We start from the raw sequence: 21248 nt of genomic DNA on the forward strand, positions 1-21248 counted from the left end.
TGGAGCCTGAAAGACACTGGGGTAAGGCAAATGAGCTCTAACCTGCTGGGTTGCGTTATTCCCTGTCTAATCTAGCACGTCAAGAGACATTCCTAGCTGTTCAGAGGCTAGTATATCCTACAGGGTGTCATAAAAGGAAGTGCGAAATATGACCTCAGGAATCTGTTATTCTTCACATATACCAAGCACTAGAAAAGATGGTTTTTTTCACTGTGTGAAAAGCAAGTCTCCTGTTGCTGACAAACCTATGTGAAATTCTGTACTACTGATAATTTCTGGCAGGGATATTAATTACCAAGAACGGAGTTCTAAAATTTTGTTTTGATGGGAGTAACATTACTATTTGGGGAAGAGAAAATAAGAGATTATTTGCTGTTATGACTAACTTATGGAAAAAGAAACTTTAAAAAATAAAGCTATTTTAATGGCACTGATTCAAATCCATGTTTGTATTTATGTAAACAATAGTCTATTTCCTCCTAACTTTGCTCCTAAGTGCAAGGATACAGTAGCATGTTTTCATTTGTAGCCTTCCTGTTCTCTTCAGTACCTACAGTATGTATATTACTATACTAAATTAAATAACAGATCGTCTAACAAAGATCACTATGTGCAATACTGTATTTAGTGTTTCTATTCCAATTTTTTTAGAATGTTAATTTATATGAAAATAAAAGGAATAATAATGAAATAACTGCCTTCTCTCTTGACTCTCCAGCTATGCTGTAGTTTGCTACAAACCATTTGCTCCCTAAGTACCACATCCCATTCAGGCTTCTGTGATCAAGGAAACACTTTTGTGAAGGGATCAGAGGAAATGGGGCTTCTCTTTCCTTGTCTTTTGGAAGGATAGTGACAGTAATTCCCAGTTATGTGGATATATTACCTTTTCCCCAGGTGGTGGTAGTGAGAGTTTCAGTCCTTTACTCAATCAGACTATACAACACTCACTTCTCTGGCTTATGCATGCCATCCAGTAGTGCATTTGGCTCAGGTTTGTAACCTGTTCCTACTAACACTGCCGAAGTAACAGTCTCAAGAAATTTTTATTAGGGCAAAAATGTGCATTGAAAAGTTATATCCACATATTATAATGCCTTTTTATATATGTGTGTTATCCAGCGACCTGGTAGGATGGTCACATACATACATACATACACTTTTCACTGGATCTCCAGCACAGATGTTAGAAGATATTTGCAAACCTCGATCTCTGAAGAACAGTGTCAAAGGCTGACTGCAGCTCATAGGATCATGTTATGATCATAAAACACGTGCTGCTACATAGATTTTTCTCTTTCATTTTACTCAGGCCCAATCTATTTGGTTGAATTTTATATAGCTTCTCTCCAGCCTATTCAAGCTTCCATGCAAAGTAGCCCACTATGTTCAGCACCACAGTTGACCCACGGAATATCCAATGCACACCACCAGCATAAGTTTCACTTCCACTCTTCGTTTTTTAGTGGCACACACATGCACATTCCAGAATTCTGGAGTAATATTCTTTTGTTTGCCTGTTTGAGTGTGTTCTAAAGATGTTGGATACCCCATGTTTACCGCAATCTCCCCATTTACTGCAACATTAACCACACTACACTTTGAGTTGGCTGTAATCCAACAAGAGTTCTCACAGACAAAATTCTGAGCTTTTGTTGATCACCAACACCACATATTGCTCACTGTTACTTAAACAAATGCAGCAGCAAAAGAGGGACTTTCATACCTGAGCAGCAGGTGTGACTTGCTGACAATAACAATCTGTTTTTTTATGAGGAGCTAAGAGGATTCAAGTTGTTTTGCTTGCAAATTAAAGCCTTTCAGAAGCATGATACTTTGTCACATCATGACACAGTAGTGGTTAGCTTTTTTTGTAACACCTTTCATCATCCCGAAACACTTCCAAAACTTAGTTAAGTATTATCCAACGGTGGCAGCGGGAATACAATTAGAGGCATCTTCCACAGACTGACCTTTTTTCTCGCCCAAGTTTTCAGTGATCAGCTTAAAAAGTTGGAAGCAATTATTACTTTTATTGAGAGAAGATATAGCAAGTCTTTGCATTTTTTGCAGACTCTAGGTTAAAAGGAAAGCTGAGTTTGTGACAAATCTGTTAGTTACTTGAGTTACACCAATTTTAAACTGCTATGGGAAGAGTAAGCAAAAACTGATGAAGTTGAGTTTTTCCGAAGATGGTGCAAAGAGGTCAGCAAAGGGAGGAGAGAGAAAACTGTGACCCACACCATTTAGGTCTGCCGCCCACTAATATGATTCTCATTACAGAACAGGTTTTCCAAGTCTTTCTCTTGCTTATGACAGACCCATCTGTGCTGTACCTGTACCTGACACTCATTCAACTGACTTGTAAAAACATCCAATGGTAAGTCCATTGCCTAAAAAAATTAATGTATTTCTGAAGATAAAGGGTCCCTATTGAGTCAACACTCGTTTCTCTGCTTCCCAACGACAGCTCAAATTTAAGCTCTTAAAAACATCATTTGCCACTCACCCTAAACTGGGGCCCTGCCAGCATGACAGTTCCATGGTGGTAGAGCTAAACATTCACTGTCCTCCTCCTTCTCTTGTCCTGTAGCAGCACTCCACTTTAAAAAACTCCACTGACCTAAGGCTTTTTTCATCTACTCAGAGAGATTTGCCTTGCTCTTGAGATTGCTTCCACAAGGGGGAGATTTTTGGATGACAACATATGTCTCTGGCATGATGGTTCAACAGTCAGGCAGCAAGAATTTTAAAAAACTGGAGCTGGAGTCTAGGCTGTGCCTCAGACAGTAGAGGTTCAGGTGGATGCTGGGCAGTGAAGCGACCTGCAAAGCAGGAGACTGGCCAAGAGACAGCTGGAAATGAGAAAGGGGCATTAGATGAGATTACTATTGAGCTCCCTTTAAGCCAACTGAGAGAGGCACTTTCAAGTTCTGAGCAGGGCACCCCGACCACACTTTAGTAGCTAACACAAAGCAAACCACTAATTTCTCAAAAGCAACAGCTACGAAAAAAAAAGACTCCAAACACATTGATTCACTGAACTGTGAGAGGATTTGGGCAAGAGATGGGCAAGGAAGAAGAGCAAAGGGCTTCTGCAGGTGTCAGAAGTGCCATAAAGGACATAGCCCTCCCTTGCTAGTTATGGTCTAGGTGCTCTTGCTTCTTTCAAGACCCATGACAGGCATCTCTTCTGGTCATATGGAGGTTCATCCATCCATGTGACTACTCCCTTTCATTACAAAAATTTTCCTTTGAGAAACTACATTTTCTCCAGTTGGAAATTAAAAAAACCCAAAACACTACCCTATCTTTGGAGTGACATACAGTGTACCTATTCAAGAGCTGACAGCAACCATTAAAGCTCATCTATATCTTAAGATATACCTTTTTTTTTTCCTTATGAGTAGTTTGGTGCCTGTTATGTAAGGACCTATATATATTTTAAGCAAAACCACTTAGGTCAGGGTAACAGTTATTTCTCTTACCACAAATGATGCTGGTGTTTCAGCCAGTGGTGGAGCTTTGCTTGTCTTGTCATTTAACCAAAAAAACCAGAATTTGTGCATGCAGAATCAACTCCAGAATCTAAGACTAGTGCATTTCATTTTTCCTTCTTGTCTTGCAGGTACTTTTGAGGGGGGTACCTGTCTTGCAGGTACTTTTGTTAGGGACAAGAGGAGAAGTAGTTAGGTTTTCCCAAGCTATCAGGGTGAGCCATCATTCACCTGTATTTGGGAGGGTGAAAAGGAAGATGGAGCATATACTGATTAGAGAGCAGCTGGACACAAGCTGTTGAAGCAAAACACCTGGATGCCATATAACCCTAGAGTAGCTTTATTATTTAATCTATAATTTAATAGTTGACCTATAAAATAATTACATTATACTTAAAGCATTTCTTCATTTTCTGTTTTCATTTATAAAACAAGAATTAAATACAGTTTTAACCATTACAAGCTCAACTCAGTTTTTACATAAACACAGCTCCTAGAAGGAGCTTTAAGCTGCAGCATATTCATATTGCAAACTGGTGAAAAACCCAGGCGGGGCATAGCTTAAAGGTAAAGATTCTTGCATGTTTTTCTTAACTGAATGTACTAGGGTGCTTTTCTCTCTCTAGTCCAAAATGTCTGACTTTCAGTTCGTTCCTTTCAAGTGGAGACTGGGATCCCTGGAGTCTTAGTAGACCATATTGCCACCTTCCCCCTCTGCACCTCACTCACACCAGCTCTCTCAAGCCTAGACTGAATGGTGCCCATCCAGAGGCTGGCAGGATGCCACAGCACAGCAGTTACAAGCCCTAAAGCATTCCCTGTGTGAGGAGTCTCCCTGTGCACTTCTGACACTTTGAGAGATCACAGCAGAAAAGCAACGTCTGTTCATGTAACAGGGCTAATAGACCCGACCAATCTCATCCTGCCCATGCCAGTCCCTGTAAACCGCTTGGTGAGCTCTTGCGGAGATCAACCCTGAAAGCCTCTTAGAGAGGCCTGTCACATAATGGAGACCTGTGGCTCTGAAGCTCTAGCTGGCGACAGTGCTGAACATATTAACCCCTTGAAGCGGCTGCATGCAAAGAAGCTGGCGGGGAGGGGCTCCCACAGCAGGCTGGTTTCACTAGATGCAGATGCTGAACTGTGAGACATGCATCAGGGAGTCGGCGTGTCCTTTTTAATTTGTAAGCTTCAGACAACTGAGAGCGCATGGGCTTTGGTTTGGGGGAAGGGGCCGGTTTGAGACAGGATTTTAATGCAGCTGGGACTAATACAGATCAGAACTGCAACAAATGGGATATACAGGACATAATAAACTCCATCAACTAAATAACAACATAGTATGATTTAAAATGAACTGCAAGCATTCACCAACACTGATTGTGCAGGTCTCAAAAACTTAGTGCACCACTAGTAATGCAGCAATCACAACCTCCTCTATCCCTCCTCCCACAGCTGTGACCCATTCCAGTGGCACTGACAGATGGGTTTGTCCTTTAATGCTAACACATTATCATGGTTTCCAATCATGAGAGAGACACCACTCCCAAACTCGATAACACTTACATAGCTTTTGTATTCAATTCAGCAATGACCAAATTTTGTCCTTTGTGTGACAGTGCTTTTATACCTTAAGGGAAACATCGCTCCCTTAAGTGTTCTCAGCTCCTTTCTCACTACCCTCCCACCTTCCCCAGTCTGTGCAGGCATAAATATAACATCATAGATGGATGTTGTCCTTTTTGGAGTAAGAAACTCACACGCATATCTAACATACAAAACCCTACAGAAAGCCTAGTAAAACCATGTTCATTTTAAGCCAGGCAGCTGACCTAGCAACCGAGTCTCTTAACATATTTTAATCTCTGGCATATTCTGCCACAAGGAAAATATACATGGCTAGGTCTATAATACTTTAAACAGCTGTTTACTATAGCTAGGTTACAAAATAAACACTGCTGCAGAGACCATGTGTTCAATATACTCTAACCACAACAGCATCAGAACCCACCCTCAGTCTGCTCTGTGGTCACTGTGGCTGACCCAGTGCCTCGCCCTCTTCTCCTTGCTTCTGATCTGCTGTTCAGACAACAAGCCCAGAACCATTTGTCATTGCACAGTTGAAGTCATTTTAAGAAGCTGAGTTTCATTGGAGAGTCTTACTTGCTTTTCACAAATTGCTCCTTGTTACTCTCCCTCACCTGTGTCCCCCAGTCCTGGGCAGAACCCCAGCACTTCCAGGTGAGAGAAACAAGCTCCAGACCAAAGCACAGAGAAGGTGTTCTCAACATGTGGAGGGAACTGGAGTGTAGGGCAGAGGGCTTTACTCCACACAGTGGAAACATTTAATGCTGGATTCAGCCAACTGGTCGCTTAGATCATCAATCCCAACTTCTGGAAGCCTGCTCCATGCCAGAAGATTCAACTGCCAGATGATATTAAAAATACAATGAAACTTTATGGTGAAGTGCCTAACACAGCCCATTAAAAAGCATTATTCCAGTAGGCAAGTGTCAAGGAGCCTTTCCTTGCTGGAGAGATGCCTCCTGAAAGAAAACAGAACACAAAAAAAAAAAAAAAAGGAAAAGAAGAAACAAACCAACAAAATGGACAGTCTGCTCAGTGGGAGAGGAGAGACAGCAGTAAATCTGATAGAGGCAACAACAAGCAGCAGCTATATGCCTGCTCTCACAGTTTGCCTGAGTTCAGATTCACAGACATGCACCGGCACTGCTTGACCTTCTGAATTTTCTTGAGTCGGAATGGTGGGTCCAGCTCGGGGCACTCCAGCTGCACGGTCGAAGAGGTGACCTTGTGTGGCTTGCAGAAAGCACAGGACTGAAAGGACTCCTCCTCCTTTTTCACGTGTCGTGGGATGTAGAAGGAGTTGCACTGCCCATAGCAGAAGCGGTTGATGATGGTGCGACTGATGCAGCCCTCCTCGCTGACAGTCTGCCGCAGGGGCTGTGTCTTGCACCAGTCACTCTTGAGGTACTTCCTCTCGGTGACCACCAAGGCCTCCTGGCTGGAGGCCAACACCTCCTTGTTCAGCTGATGCCTACGCTCTGAGTGGTTGCTGCTGCTGCCTTTGTATGGAGAGGGAATGGCACCTGCAGGACGGTTTTTCCTGGTGTCTGTTACTTGAACCAGCGTTGCCATCAGAAAAACGGACAAGGCAAATTTCCAAATCATCCTGCAATGGCAGCAGAAGTCACTGTTAGAGAGACACATTTTCAAACAACAGAATTGTAATGGAGTTTAACTTTACCTATGCCTTTAGAAGAAGTGGAGATCTTATTGCCTTTGTAATCTCATCACTTTTCCTAGGAGATTAGCACTATTCTAGGGTGATTACTTACCATGAAGAGGCCAGGCCCTTTGGAAAGTCACATTGCTCCCTCTCACCCCCCACAAATTCTCCAGCTACTTGCTTTTTCCCCACAGGGACACTGCTGCTTTGATAGCTGAAGTGGTGGTTTTACAGAAGCTTCAGCCAGAAAGGTTTCCTCCTTCTCTATGAAATCCTGGCCCAAATAACTAGGCAAACTTCTGGCTAGCAAAGGCTCAGGAGGCTCCTGACAATATGGTAATAGCTGTTTTGGGGATGGCAGAGGAGAGGGGAAGGGAATACCAGGTTACATAAAGTGAACTCCCATCATCTGCCTCTTCAGCCCCCGAGACCCAGCCCAACCTCGTTCCACACAGAAGTAGCACAGGGTGTCCAAAAGACGATTTTTATTATTCTAAATTGCTTCTGAAGTTTCTTGGGGCTTTTATGGCACTTACAGGCCTGTACTTGTTGTCTTTGTGGGAGGCCAAAAACTTGATGGATTTATTTTTGCAGAAAGAGGAAATGCTTAAACACAATTTCGAGGACTTCACTACTGCAACGCCTCTTGGGCAAATGGTTTAAGAAGGTCTGTAAACATGAGAGGATTCAATATTTATTTTAGATGTTAAGGAATAGGGTAGAGCATGATCTGGTTGCTAAGTTGAAATAGTCAGCCAGTTGGCAAAAATATTTTTTCCTGTGGTTTTCTATTAGGTATTCTTGTTCTGTGGAGCATCTCTTACCAGCTCTTGTCCAATTCATTTTAGTAATGTGTCTCAAAGCACTTCCAGAATATCACAGTAATGTACTAAATCTCCTCATGAAGTCAATGCTCACCAGTGAACTGCTACAACTGATTTGACAGTTCATTTCATATCATTCTCCCTGGGAAAGAAGAACAGAGGGTCTCTACAGTGCCAGAACTGGGTGCAGCACAGAAGCTTCCCATTTAGAGATAAGAACACTTTCTTTCTAAAAGTGCTCTGCTCCCCTTTGTTCTTAATGGATAATTTTTTAATAGCATACAGATGAAACACTCATTCCTCTCTTCACAGTAAAGCTTCAAACCAAGTAAAGATTTTATATATTTTTAACTTTAAAAAGGTGCCAAGACAAAAAACTACCATCAGACTGGTAAGTATAATGTCTAACACTATAGACACTTCACATGTTGCATAGGTACTCCTGTCTGGAAAACCTGCCATTTTCCAAACAATGGCACCAAAAGATAAAAAAAGTGTTTGCAGTAAAGGTGCAAAAGAAGACAACAGCGTTAACAAATGCTTCTCACCTAATAAAGTAGGCCTAATGTATTTAACTCCTGTGGAGATAAAGAGGAGGAACTACTGTAGCAGACTAGGTGAGATAACATCCCCTTAGGTTGTTTTCTAAATCTATAAAATCCCAATGCCAGACTTGACTAAGTTTCTAAGGGGAGAATTTTGAAGTGCTGAAGGAAAGGAAAGTGCTAATCCTATAGCTGTGAACAGAGGATGTTCCAATGCAGAGTTAAATTTCATCAGATTGTGTGCTTGAAACAGAACCACCTTTAAATGGAAACCAGTATTTCTAAAATTCCAAAAAAGCTCATTCATCTGCAACCATGCCATCTGCCCACTGACACCCACTGTAGCCATGGGTACTTTAAATCAGTGGCCTATTTTCACACTGCTTAGCATTCAGCATGCAAGTCCAGAACTTTTGTCCAAAGTCTTTAAATGAAGCAAGACTAGACTTGGCTTTGCTGGCAATAATTGTAGCCAAGTCCATTGGATGTCAACCCACACACGCAGGCCAAAACCTAATCAGGTAATTAGTTTCAGTTGAATATAGTGTTCCATGCCTCCTTTCAAACTGTTCTCATGTTATTCTGCGCTGATGGCTGCATTTCAGTAGTAGATAAAACAACTGATCCCCACTAGTTTGTGTTTTATATAGAAAGGAGAGGAGAAAAAACAGAGTTACAAGCCTACACCTTCTAGAAAACAACAGAGACGAGCTTTTCACAAGATGCCTTATGCCACATTTCTCAGGCATACTCTTCTACTCTTCTCTTGAAACACAAGGGATATTGCCTCTCCAGTCTCATTTGTCTGATCCTGGCATAGCGCAGGTCCAGAAGCACATCAGAAGCAGAGATGTACCCTTTCCCCCATACCTTTCTCTTTTCTTGGCATGATTTTACAGGTTTTTTCCAACCTTTATGTTCTGTGAAGCCCTGTCTTACCACACCCACCCTTTCTTATCATAAAAGGCAAGTTGAAAGGACACATTTCCCTTTTGTGTCAAGGATGGGGGTCAAGTAGAAATCTTACCTAGGAATTCAGGAAAGCAGAGAACTTAAAATCTACAATACAGAGAAATATTATAGTAACTTTCTAATTACTGAAATGGTTTTATGTAGACATGGAGAGCCATGCAACAGAGTAAGTAGGATTTGCTCAGTAAGTCTATGTTTATAACTAAGAAAGTCTTATTAATCAAAGCCACTATTGTAAGGTTATAAACCAAATGCTGCAGTACATGTCAGCAAGTACTTCTACAGACAGGTAGGAACGCACCACTCATTTCTCTCATTGATCCTTATCAAACTTGAGCCTTAAAATATTTACATAATAGAATAATAATCTACCTTACACTAGCAGGTCAAATGTGCATTCTGTCAGATCGTGGAATTTCTAATCACAGGGTTGCCCTTTACTAGCCTGCAAATCACCCCTTTCTAAGCCCTGGCACACAAATCCTCTATTCAAGCAAGTAAGGGTGCAAACAAGGTCACCTAGTGCCAGCAACTTGCCAAGGACTCCATATATTTATGGTGCTCTCATGCAAAGAGAAGAGAAACCTCAGTACTCCCAGAGAACCAGAACATTTTGGCAAACTCAATTTGAATGCAAAGCAACATGGTGAATGCTGTCTGTCTGCAGACAGAACGGGATGAGAAGAAACACAAAACGTACTGGAGAAGAATCTGGCTTTTGGCAAGAACAGGGCAGTTCTGCCCTACTTAGATGTAACAAAATGGAACAGCATGTGGCTGAGACGATGCAAGCAAGAACTGCCTCAAGAGACCAATGCCTCTACAACTTGCACCAATGCCAGCCTGGGCCCCCCATTCCTGCTGCACTGGGGTTCCCATGGCAGAGCCAGTGGAGGCTCCTGTGTGACAGTTTTCAACTTCTTCAAGCATTGCTGCCAGCTCCTGCCAGTTCCCCCACATGCCTCTTTTCTAGCACGTGAACTGAGAATAACTTAACCTTACACAAGATACTCAGCAAGGCCTGGCTGCACTTACATTTCACATGGCAAGGTTTCTTCTCCTTGAGATAAGGAAATTAGCATCAAGTATGAGTTCATAAATTCATCAAACCCAGCATGATGGAGCCGAGCTATCAGGTACCCAGGAGTATAAAAAATCCTTCTTTTGGCCAAGGAAGCAAGAATGCCAGGATCCAGCTCTGTCATTTGCAGAGGTCAGGGCACTGTAGCAGCAGGGGAAGACCCAGGATCACTGTATCTGCCCTTTGCTGTATTTCTTCTTTGTATGCAATTACTATGTAACATAAAATATCTACCAAGGCAGGCTCTCTCCTGCATACGACCTTCTGGCCCAATAACTCATGCATTCTTGAAATTAATCCAGCTCCAGAGCAGGACAGACAGTAACGTAACCCCAAAAATAGCCTATAGTTTTGTGGTTAGGGAAGTTCTCTCTGAATTGGAGCATTAGACTTGATTTCAGAATTCAAGGGCATCTTTTTTGGAGAAGTCCCCCAATGCAGAAGTAAGTGCTATGGTCTGAAAGACAGGGCAGAACTTAACAGCAGTGCCCATCTGTGCTGAGTGACTGCTCTGATGTTTCCTCTGGTTTTCAAAGTCATGACGAGTTTCTCAGCTCAAGATGCAGTTTCTTACTGGAAATTCTTGTTCTGTAGGTCAGCCTACTTCAGAGCTGCAGGTAGGCAGAAAGAAAGAGGGATGTAACTGGAAGATCACTGTGATATTTTATGTTAGCTGCTCAGGAAATCAGTAGGTGTGAGACCCATTTGTTTGCTTTAGCATGCACACCTACAAAGCACTCAGCATTATCAGTATTCCTGGAAACATCCCAGTCTCTGATACAGGTATGACACAATCATCACTTCACCAGGCCCTTCTGGAGGGAATTCAGAAAAATACTCACAGCCAGTTTTTAATTATTTTTTTTTAAAGCCAAAAAACCTGCAAAACCTGTCTCGTCATGGAACTTGAGAGTCTACCTATACAGCTTAGTCACAACATGGATTCATGAGGAAGAAAATTTAGTACTACAAATCTATCCTACACGTATCAAAAGTATCGTAAGAGTCCATGATTGGGAAGATGATAAACAAGTTCAGAGATTCTTTACTTTTTGAAAATTTTGAATTTAGTTAATGGCTGAAGAGTTTCCCTTGGAAAAGCGATTCTCTTTAACTACCAGCAAAAGGCAAGCATTACAGACTAGATTAAGTCAGGTCCATTTCCACAGTATGATACACAGATGGCCACATCTGACCACCTGCATCACTCTTTCCAGGTTTCATCCTGCAAACTTCAGAGACACGAGAGCTCTCCTTAGGGATCAGCTGAGTGTTGGCTGAGTGTGGGAATCCCTCTTACCAAAAATTTTTCTAGTCCCAACCTATTTTCGTATTTGACCTACTCAGATAAAGAATCTGTATAAATCAGTCATATGTATATAAATGTAAGAACATGTTGTACATGGTTAGTTCTCACATTTAAGATGGGACACAAGAAGTGTTCCTTGAAGACAAGCCAGGCAATGGCTTTTCAAAGAACGAAAACTTGGCTTTAGCAACAGATGTGGGAAGCCAGGAAATATCAGATTCTCTACCAGGAAGCCAAAAATGCTATTTATTTAATTTATTAATGGTTAGGCATAATTCTAATGGTACAATGTTCACAGAAAGACCACAATAAACACTAATCAGCCATCTTTGTGCAAGGGAGGTATTTGGTGCTAATTTTTCTCTTTCAAGTATCCTTTGGAAACTATTTCTTCCATGTCTCAACAGTGTCAGCAATAACTGAACACTGTACTGCATCTCTTTTTGCAGAGACATGGGCGTCTTATTAAATCGTTCCATCATTAATAGATTCTCACTACTAAATTGCCAAGACTGAGGCCAGCCACAACAACAAAGCATGAAGGAGGCAGGGGAGACCAAACTTAAAAAACCACAGAAAACACGGTACTGAAGCTAGGATGTGTTATTCAGATATTCAGATACAAAATCTCTGCATTCTGGCAGTAGAGTTACCATGTACTAGGAGTACTAAGAATCGGTCTCCAAAACCAGTGCACGCAACACCAAAAGCAATAATTATTTAAAAAAGAAAAATCAATGCCATTACAGGCAGAAATTTTTCCATTCTTGCCCTCTAAGAACCCTCTATAGTGATTTGAAAGAAAACTATTTTCTTGCATCACAGACTAGCGGTAGGTGGCAGAGGGAGAAAACATTTCTTTCAGAAATTCCTAGTTTGGCTGGCTTGGATGGAGATTCTTCCTCCTTTCCATCCTTCTCTCTCCTGCCCACCAAGGAGATCCATTCTTCTCTCTCCCTTTCACCAACACCTATACACCAGCGAGCCAAGAATACCCACAGGGAACACCACAAAGCTTTGAAAGAACTGGGAAAGGTCTTCCCGCAGGCTAGACATCTCAGGAACCACATTCTACAGTGAGGCTCTTGCTTTGTTTTTGAAAGGGGGAGATGGAGCTGCGTTTCAATGATCCCAGCCTATGTTCTTCAGGAGAGGACAACATTTCCCCCCTAATGTCAGAATTTAGAAGTTCTCCTTGTCAGGACAGTTCCTGAAGACATTAAATTTAAAATATTGAAAAATATATAAATCATCAACAAAACCAAAGTATGTAGAAAAATACACTGGTGGGAACAATCTATGCTAAGATAGAGCTAGTTGAAAGGATGTTGCATCATATTAATTTAGCTGTGACTATAGATTTTCTAGTTCCAAGAGCTGTGCAATGTGCTCTGGAATGACCCTGCTTGAGCAAGAAGGTTGGACTAGATGACACACTGTGGTTCCTTCTAACCTTACCCACACTCTGTGATTAAATCCATGATAAATACCAGTGCTTCCCAAAACAGACACACACACGCATATAATAGATGCAATTACTAAGGTAATCTCCCAGCTAGAAGAAAATAGGGGGAAAAACTGCTACAAGGTTTGTTGGTTTGGATTTGAGGGAATTTAAGTGTAAATGTTAGCCAGGTAATACAGTGAAGCAAGACACTGTCAACTTCATATTACCGTGTATTTACCAGTAGCAAAGATTTGATTCCACAACTCTGTCAGCATTTTAACACAGGAAAAATAAGATAAAGAGAAGGAACAAAAGCTGCATGGAATGTAAAAGCACTGTTATCCTACAGTAGCTCAAGAATGCAGCAATGCCATTTTTAGGGGAACAGGAATACACAGAACTCTGAATACTAGCAGGTAAATGGACAAAGGGTTTTTTTTAATATCATTATGATTAAAAGTCCTAAATTTCATTGCTATTTCAGCTTCAGGAACTTGTGGTTTTAGAGCCAACCACAGACAAATGTCTGCCTGGTGAGCAATGTGAATTGTCCCAAGCAGAGTGAGATGTCCTACTCAGAAGTGTCTGGGTAGTCATCAGTACTGGCAGCGTATGCAACACTGGGGAAAGAAGGAGGAGTGGGAGGAGGGAAAAACCCACAAAATAAAACCAGATTTCTGTTAGCTGTCCATGAGGTTGATTTTCTTTCTCCGAACCTGGTTTTGAAGAATGCTACAGTCAGGGGGTGGAAGGAATAAATAAAACTCCTTGGATACAAGGAGAAGAGCTTTTTTGGAAAGGACCTATAACTCTGCTATGCATCTCAAAAATGTCTCTCAGCAAGAGGGAACTAAGTTGAAAAGATACTTGTTCTTCTTAGCGTTGTTCAGCTTTTAAGCACGAGACAGAGAGCCCCAAATAGGCAAGTCAGTTCCGTTTGCACATGAACATTTTGTCCAGCAAGCAAAACCAGCCTACATTTAACTTTATTCCTCTGTGCAGAAGTCAGCTGGTACACTCCCATTTGGCAGCATTTCATTTAGGAGAAAACAGCAGATTCTGCCCTTGGGAAACTAAAAACTAAATCCGAAGGGAAGCGGTCGCTTGAGCAAATGTCTTCATTTGTGACCATCCCTCTGCCTGTTGGAAAGGAGGACAGTCAACAGTCAAAGGAGGAAAGTTCAGCATTTAAATACAATAGCTCATTTCATTGCTTTCTCACTGGAGAATCAATACTACAAAAGACTATTTTGCAATGAGTAGTCTCCATTATATTTTTGTTGTTTGCATTACAACAGAACATAGAAATCTCAATCCAAGACCAGTGCCTGACTAAGCAACACAACTTCAAATGTTTGTAGACTCATCAACATATGACAGGACCAGAACTGAGCTCAGAGGGGAAGTGAATTACTGGAGGTCAGAAATTAACTGAGAATGAACCATTTCCAATATCTTTCAACTGCACAGCATGGCACCAGTGCTCTTCTTTTTGCTAAGCAATATGGATTTTTTACCCTTAGGCAAGCTTTTCTTTAAAAAATTATAGTTTTGTAAATGAAAATTGGTTTGTATGAAAATTTCCAATATAGTTTCCCTGAGTTTTGATAGAACAGAGATGGAGTTAGGAGCTTTATGGCTTGTAGCTTCAAACAACACACTGCTTCTCGAACACGCAGCTCATATGGCCCACAATAAGAGAGAAGACCATTAATCTTCAATATATATTCATTACTGTACTTACACCTCTCCAAAAAGAGGGCATTTGTATGAGTTCTATTCTAGAACAAAACTGAGATTTGTAAAGTGCTCAAAAGAATTTCCACTTGCTTCTCATAATGGTCAGAAAAATGCCATTACTTCTAAAAATCAATAGGTGGCCTGTAATCTTGCATATAATAAACACTAGGTTAATCAGCAGTGAAGTAACATTTAAATTTTCCAGATTTTCTGGTAGATTCAGATGGTTGTATTCTTTCAGACTCTGATCAAGATGCTGTCCTCAGTTAACACATTATGACTGAAACGGTCATGTTCCTGTTTGAAAAATCTAAAATGTTATTGATGGTCTAGTGTTCATATTATGAATTTCTGTAAGCCAATATCCTATTTATAGAGCTGAAAACCACAGATGGTTCAAATAAGAATTGCTCTTATCACAATATCCCGCAGGCTAGTCTTTCTATTAGGCAGTAGGAAAATTCCCATACACACAAAATTTCAGCTATGTATCCCCACTATTTTCCAATATGTCCCTTGTAAGAGCCATTCCAGCTGTATTTTCATAAAGTTGTCCTAAAAATTGTATATATTTATTCCTTTGAACATTTTTCATTTAGATTTACCTCTGCTTAAATTTGCCTGCCAAAGCATCAATCCTCCTGACTAAAACTCACAGCAGTTCTGGGGACAGAGTGCAGAAGATCTATGCTAATGAGCAAATAACACAAGAATTGACCCCTTCAGCCTGTTAGCTGCAACCAGGTCTACACCACGCAAAAATGTAACGAAGTGCCTTACCAGAATTATTCACAGCAAAGCACTTTTTTCTCCTCAGTGAGGATAAATCTAGGAAATTCTCTCATCCTTTTTTCCTTTGGTTAACAAGCAACACATATGACACTTCCTCACAATAATTTTTTTTCCTCTGCCAAATTTCAAACAGGTTGGACAGCAAGGCAGGTTTGAAACTCCTAGGGTACACAGGAAGGCATGAAAAATATTTCAGGGAAGGGGGCAAGGGAAAACAAGTCAATTATATCACAGTTTAGAATCACAGGAGGTGTGAGTAGTAAAGAGGATGTTTAGGGTTACTGTGATGGACTGGCACATTGTGCACACCCATAGAAAATCAGAGTTCGTGATCTCTAATGTTCACATGCAATACAAGACACCTTGAAACAATGGTGGGTCAACACAAAGTTTTTAATACAGTCTCTTGCCCCGGGTGTAAGTTGGCCCAAAAGCTAAAAACTTATTTGCACTGCACCATGTGTCAGTGGAAGCCAGGCAGTAACAAATCACTGCTGCACTCCATGCACAGTGTTAACCCTGGGTTGATCCTGTAATATTTTTGTTCATAAACGTACTTGGAGAATTACAAGATGTTTTATTCTTTCCCTAAGAATGAGGTTTCTGCTTGGCTCACTTTTGCAGTTACTTTTTCTGGATTAACTAATGGCCCATCAGAATCCCTGTTTAATTACTTTTGTTTCAAATGTTCGACTCAGCTGTGGGCTTTGGTCTGAAAGGAAGCCTGTTCACTCAAGCTCTTGTATGAAAAAATTCATGTACGCAACTGAAATGCAATTCAAACCTGTGAGGGCTGAAAAGTGCAGTAAATGCATGCTCTGATGGATTTTTTTCTGTGTTTCTGCAAGCCTATAAACAAAGATGACATTGGAGTTCAAAACCTTCAGAGTTACATGGCTTCTTGGATACTCTTGTACATGCATCAGTTGATGTCTTAATGTAAGTTCTTCAGTTTGGAATTATTTTGACTCTTGTTTTCAAGTTGTTTTGTAAGATTAAAAAAAGGAATTTTCATTTATTTCGCTACATGCCTATTGATATTTCCAAATTGACAGTAATGTTTATGACTGTCAAAGCTATCAAATGAACCAAAATAAATCATAGCAGCTCCACAGAAGTACAGAACTTATGAGTGTCATAAAGTCAGGAATACAAATAAAATTTTAATTAGATATACACTATGAACATGAAATGCCTATACATTTTAATATCACTTTCTGGGTTTATTAGAAAACTTATAGCACACAGAATGAATGGGCAAATAACCATTTATGCATTGTTATTGACAGTGTGTATCACTTAACTAAAAGTAACTAAAAGATGAATTTTCAGTGAAATGTTTCAGGAAATTTCACATCAAAATACTGGAAATTTACTCTATACCTACCACTTCACACTGATAGTAACACCTGGCTGTCCCACATCTATGTTCTTGTGGCTTTGATTCATGTTCAGATCAGTGATCCTCCCTCCATCATTACCAAAGAATGTAAATATTTGCTCTGTCTGTATTCTGGTTTACAGACTTGGCCCATTATTGAATATAAAGGATGTAATTCAATCATAAAAGATCTGTTGCCATGTGTAAATTGGGATTTTATATTTTATGACTTAGGCTTTGCAGAGCAGCCATCTTCCTACTCACCTCCCTTTCTCCTTGCTCATGACTGAATTATAGTTCTGCCTCTAATTGAAGCCTACTATTATTCTATTTCTCTTCTGCTGAGAGGAAGACTAGAGCTATGGTTCTGAATACACAGCAAGCCACAGGAGTCTGAATGAGGTACTTTAATGACAGGTCCTCCTACACAGCACATTTGCAGTCTTTCGGCTAATTAATTTGATTTCCTTTGTTTAGACTAACATAACACAGCAAGTTATGCTCATTTAAAGGAAGATCATTAGCCTCTCAGTTCTCTCAAAATGAGGAAGAAAGAAGAGTCAATAGACAGGAATCTGGGGGAGACTGACTGACTTTGTCCTTGACTACACCATTGCTTATGTTTTCACTTGATCAAGACTTTGTCTCCAGGAGAACCCGAGACAGCACTATCATCAGAGGAGAGACTATAATCAAAATCAGATATCATTGGTATGTGCATGGCAAGGCAGTGGCAGTTACACAGAAGGGTTCTGTCTATGATGCACTGCAGTCAGCAGCTTTCTTCCTGGCAATCACTTGGCATTTGCTGTTCACAGCTCCTGACATCCTCAGAGGGCTGAACAAACACGTAATTAAAAACACACACAAGCTGTTTTCTTCAGACTCCCTTCATAGAATGAAAGGAGATTCAGTAGTGTGCCGCTGGACTAGTAAACCAGAGGCAAAGCTAGTAACAGAGTTAAAGAAGTAACTCCTCACTATTTGGAAGGTGAGACCTTCATTTGGCAGTTTTGACAATGGTTGAAACTGTGGAGCTGGATGAAGTCTCAGAACTGGGCTGCCAGTCAAATACAGAACTTGGGAAATGGAGTGATGCGTGAGGAACAGATGAACAGACCTGGATTTGAAAGTTCAGCTTTTTGAGTCATGTGGGAAGATCCAATTTTAATACCCAAAAAGAAAAGTTACAAGGAATCAGACATCATATAGGTGCCCTGTGGAGTGGAATAAGTTCACACATTTCTTAACAACATCAGAGAAGAACTTCCCCTATGACAAAAGAAGAAGGAAGGAAGCCCACAGGGGCAATCACCAACCCTTTCTGCTCACACATACACGGAAAAGTGCCAAAACTCCCCTTCTGTAGATAGTTCAGGGCTGCTTCTATCTTTGTCACCTCAGTTGCATTTATAATTTTGCAGCATCAGAGGGGAAGGATTCCAATTTTTCTACTTCCTGGCTTAGGGGTTATTTTTTTGGCTCATAGTAAATGGGTACCCTCTTTACTCAAACACAAGCAGAAGATAAACTGCACCTGGAGGCTCTTTATTAGCTTATTCTGACCTTGGGTTTTTACAGTGTTTGGCCATAAGCCACTAAAACTGTGTCACCACAGCTCAGGTTTGAGTATTTTTCCATTACTGACGATTTCAAGCTCAGCAGAAGTAGACAATAAGTAAAAGGAAATCCAAAGATTTTTCTCTTTGGCTCTTTCAGAAAGCTAATCTCAAAAGGTCAGGGAAGTATCTTGGAAAGAGTTAGCCAACTAGCTATAAGTTTCAGTGTGAAATCACAAGCTCCATTTCTCTTCCACATCTGTTCAAGGCCTCTTCCCCAGCTCTAGCTTAGGCAGCTCCTTCTTGAATCTAGAGGAGAGAGATGACACTTTTGGTAATCTTGGGTGACCTCATGCTTCTACACAGAAGAATATACCGAAACTCCATTTCATGTCAGTTCTTGATTGGAGTAATGAATTTTGCAAGTGAAGTGGCCAAGAACTTCCCTTTTGACATGACTACAATGTGAGATACTAGCTAACATCTCCATATGTGACCACTAAATGCAAGACTGATTGTGAAGAGGGGGAACAAGTGATCAAAAGGATTGTTCATTCAGAATTTGGTTTGGTTTCTTTTATCTTATTACAAAGTAGTCAAAGAACATATACATTACAGTTTACACCATTTTTCTAATCCTAACCACTTAGTGTTGTTTCAAGAAATTATATATATCATACTGAAGCAGCAAGGGAGATTGATCAGCTGAAGGTTTTGGTAAAGTGCTTGTAATGGCTCAGCAACCAAATGCCATCTCTGCTGCTTGCTGAGTCCCATTGTAATTGATTATAGCCATGTAGTTGACTCTAATTTTTTCCTTATTTTCCCTTTAAAGAAGTGAGAAAAAATTGGTTTTAAGATACTTTCAATGTAAAATTATTAAACACTAAAAAGCCAAGAAGCCATTTCACAGAGTTAATATGAAATATGTTTTTGTCTTGGTAATGGGAAAGCTCTAAAAATGCATAAATTGAACTAGGACCTTCAGGTATTTCCAGTCTAAAAATGTCCATATCTCTTTCTGTGAAAAAGTAACTTTGAAAAAAAATTTTTGGTCAACACTTCTGAAAACTTTAATTCCCATTGTGTGAAGAGACAACAAAAAGTTTAAACTCTGAACCCTTGGGGCCCAGTTGCCACAAGTCATATAGCATGATGGTCCTCATTGGGTCAATGATAACCACATCCTCATGGGATTTTTTATGCTTGTATTTTGAAAGGAGGCTCAGTAAAGAATTTGGCTTAGGAAAACAAGACTGTGCTTCCTCTCTTCCCTTACTTAGTTTCAGAACAACAGCTTTTGCTTTGAGTGATTATTTCAGCTTCTGTAATTCTTCTCCAGCATAAAATTATAGAGAAGCTTCATATGTATCAGATCAATAATTTGGGCAGCATAAGAATATGGCTGGTGTCAGAGCAACAAAAGGAAAGGGAATAGCAACAAGGGAAAACACTATCAAAAATGTACCAAGCAAAGGCAAAGCTAAAACAGCTCACCTGTCTGAAAATCTGCTAATTTGGCAAAACCCCTTTTTCTCAGAGGATCCTAAAAAGCTCTTAATTAGGGCAAAGACTGAAGAATATTAATTGACACTTGGCAAAAGTGTGCTCATTAAAAACAGGGGGACATTTTTGGAGCTTTTTTCTTTCTTTCCAACCCTCAAAATCAAACAATTTGTTTTATAATATGAATGACTCAAAAAGCTACATCAAAGCAAGTGCACACTTCCACATCTACATATTTGTTATAATGTTGAAGGGGAGGACTCCTAAGCTTACCTAAAAAGAAAAAAAAAAAAAAAGAGTGTTAGTTAAATTATTAAACTGTATAGGTTTATAGTTTAAGCAGAATACGCAATGCCACTGCAGATTGGAATGGGAAAGGAAGCAAGAGAGGCACTTTTAAACTAATAGAAACAGGCCTAAGAATGCAAGGTACTGAGTGGATTTACAGCATAACTGTGGAAAAGACATAAAGACCTCATCAGGATAGTATAGTTTTAATGAGGTCCTCTCTATGACTGTTCTCCATCCCCTCGAAATCAAAATATTATTTGTTTAAAGCCGCTTTCCAAATCCATGGTAAAGTATCTAAGAGAAACCAGAAATGAGATTTTAGAGACACTAGAAATAGCTGACGGGCACATACATATCACTTGAATCAATGTGAGCAATTCATAAAACACCTGTTCCCACACCTACAAAGCCTCCAGTTTTATTTTGGACTGTGACATTGATTATGAGTCCATATACCAGTGTTTCTGCAGGGTACTGAGGCGTACAACAGGGTGGGTGGTGATGCTGTCTTCTGCCACTCACACAGAAGACAGACAAAGCTTGAGAGCCTCTCAGCAGCTCCCTGTCACCCCTGCTTTATCATGTGTGTTTCACATACAACCCATCAACATCACTTAGTGGAAGATGGACATAATGAACTCCTTCCAGTCATCCAAAAATGTAGCCAACAAGGTATGCTACTTATCTTTCTTGTAACCAGCCTTGCAACACGAACGTCTTTATGAACATAAGCTCATGGTTTCAGTACCCACAGGAACTGGAGATAATTTGACTCACAGAAAAAAAAAAAAAAAAAAAATGGTTTCAGTACCCACAGGAACTGGAGATAATTTGACTCACAGAAAAAAAAAAAAAAACAAACCAAAACACCACCAAAAAACCAAACCCAACAAAAAACCACAACCCTCTAAAAAAGTTAGTGGGAATGCAGAAAGCACAGAGAGGCGCTATCCATACTTTACAGCTGAAGCTGGGTTATTAGGTAGGGAATAAACACAAAAATCCTGGGTCTGAAGGGAACTACAATACCATATCCACCATATTTTGATGTGAT

The 21248-nt window shown here is 40.3% G+C and overlaps 1 protein-coding gene across 4 annotated transcripts in view; it reads right to left on the bottom strand.

Annotated features, from left to right (window-relative positions):
• Positions 1-432: 432 nt before the first annotated feature.
• Positions 433-21248, bottom strand: part of GREM2 (gremlin 2, DAN family BMP antagonist) — a 42021-nt gene continuing 21205 nt past the window's right edge. Inside the window, exons 1-2 of one of the 4 annotated variants that reach the window (XM_017806720.1) lie at positions 19895-20140; positions 433-6690 (exon numbers count right to left, since the gene is read on the bottom strand). In XM_017806720.1, coding sequence (XP_017662209.1) covers positions 6186-6689 — 504 coding nt within the window. In that variant the 5' untranslated portion in view covers position 6690; positions 19895-20140 and the 3' untranslated portion in view covers positions 433-6185. Of the gene's footprint in view, positions 6691-7283; positions 11778-13903; positions 13982-19894; positions 20141-21248 lie in introns of those variants that run through there. The other 3 variants (XM_017806718.1, XM_017806721.1, XM_017806719.1) reach the window with 3 other exon arrangements.

Source organism: Lepidothrix coronata, unplaced genomic scaffold (assembly GCF_001604755.1).
Source record: "Lepidothrix coronata isolate B3197 unplaced genomic scaffold, Lepidothrix_coronata-1.0 Scaffold16, whole genome shotgun sequence".
In the NCBI taxonomy this organism is placed as follows: domain Eukaryota; kingdom Metazoa; phylum Chordata; class Aves; order Passeriformes; family Pipridae; genus Lepidothrix; species Lepidothrix coronata.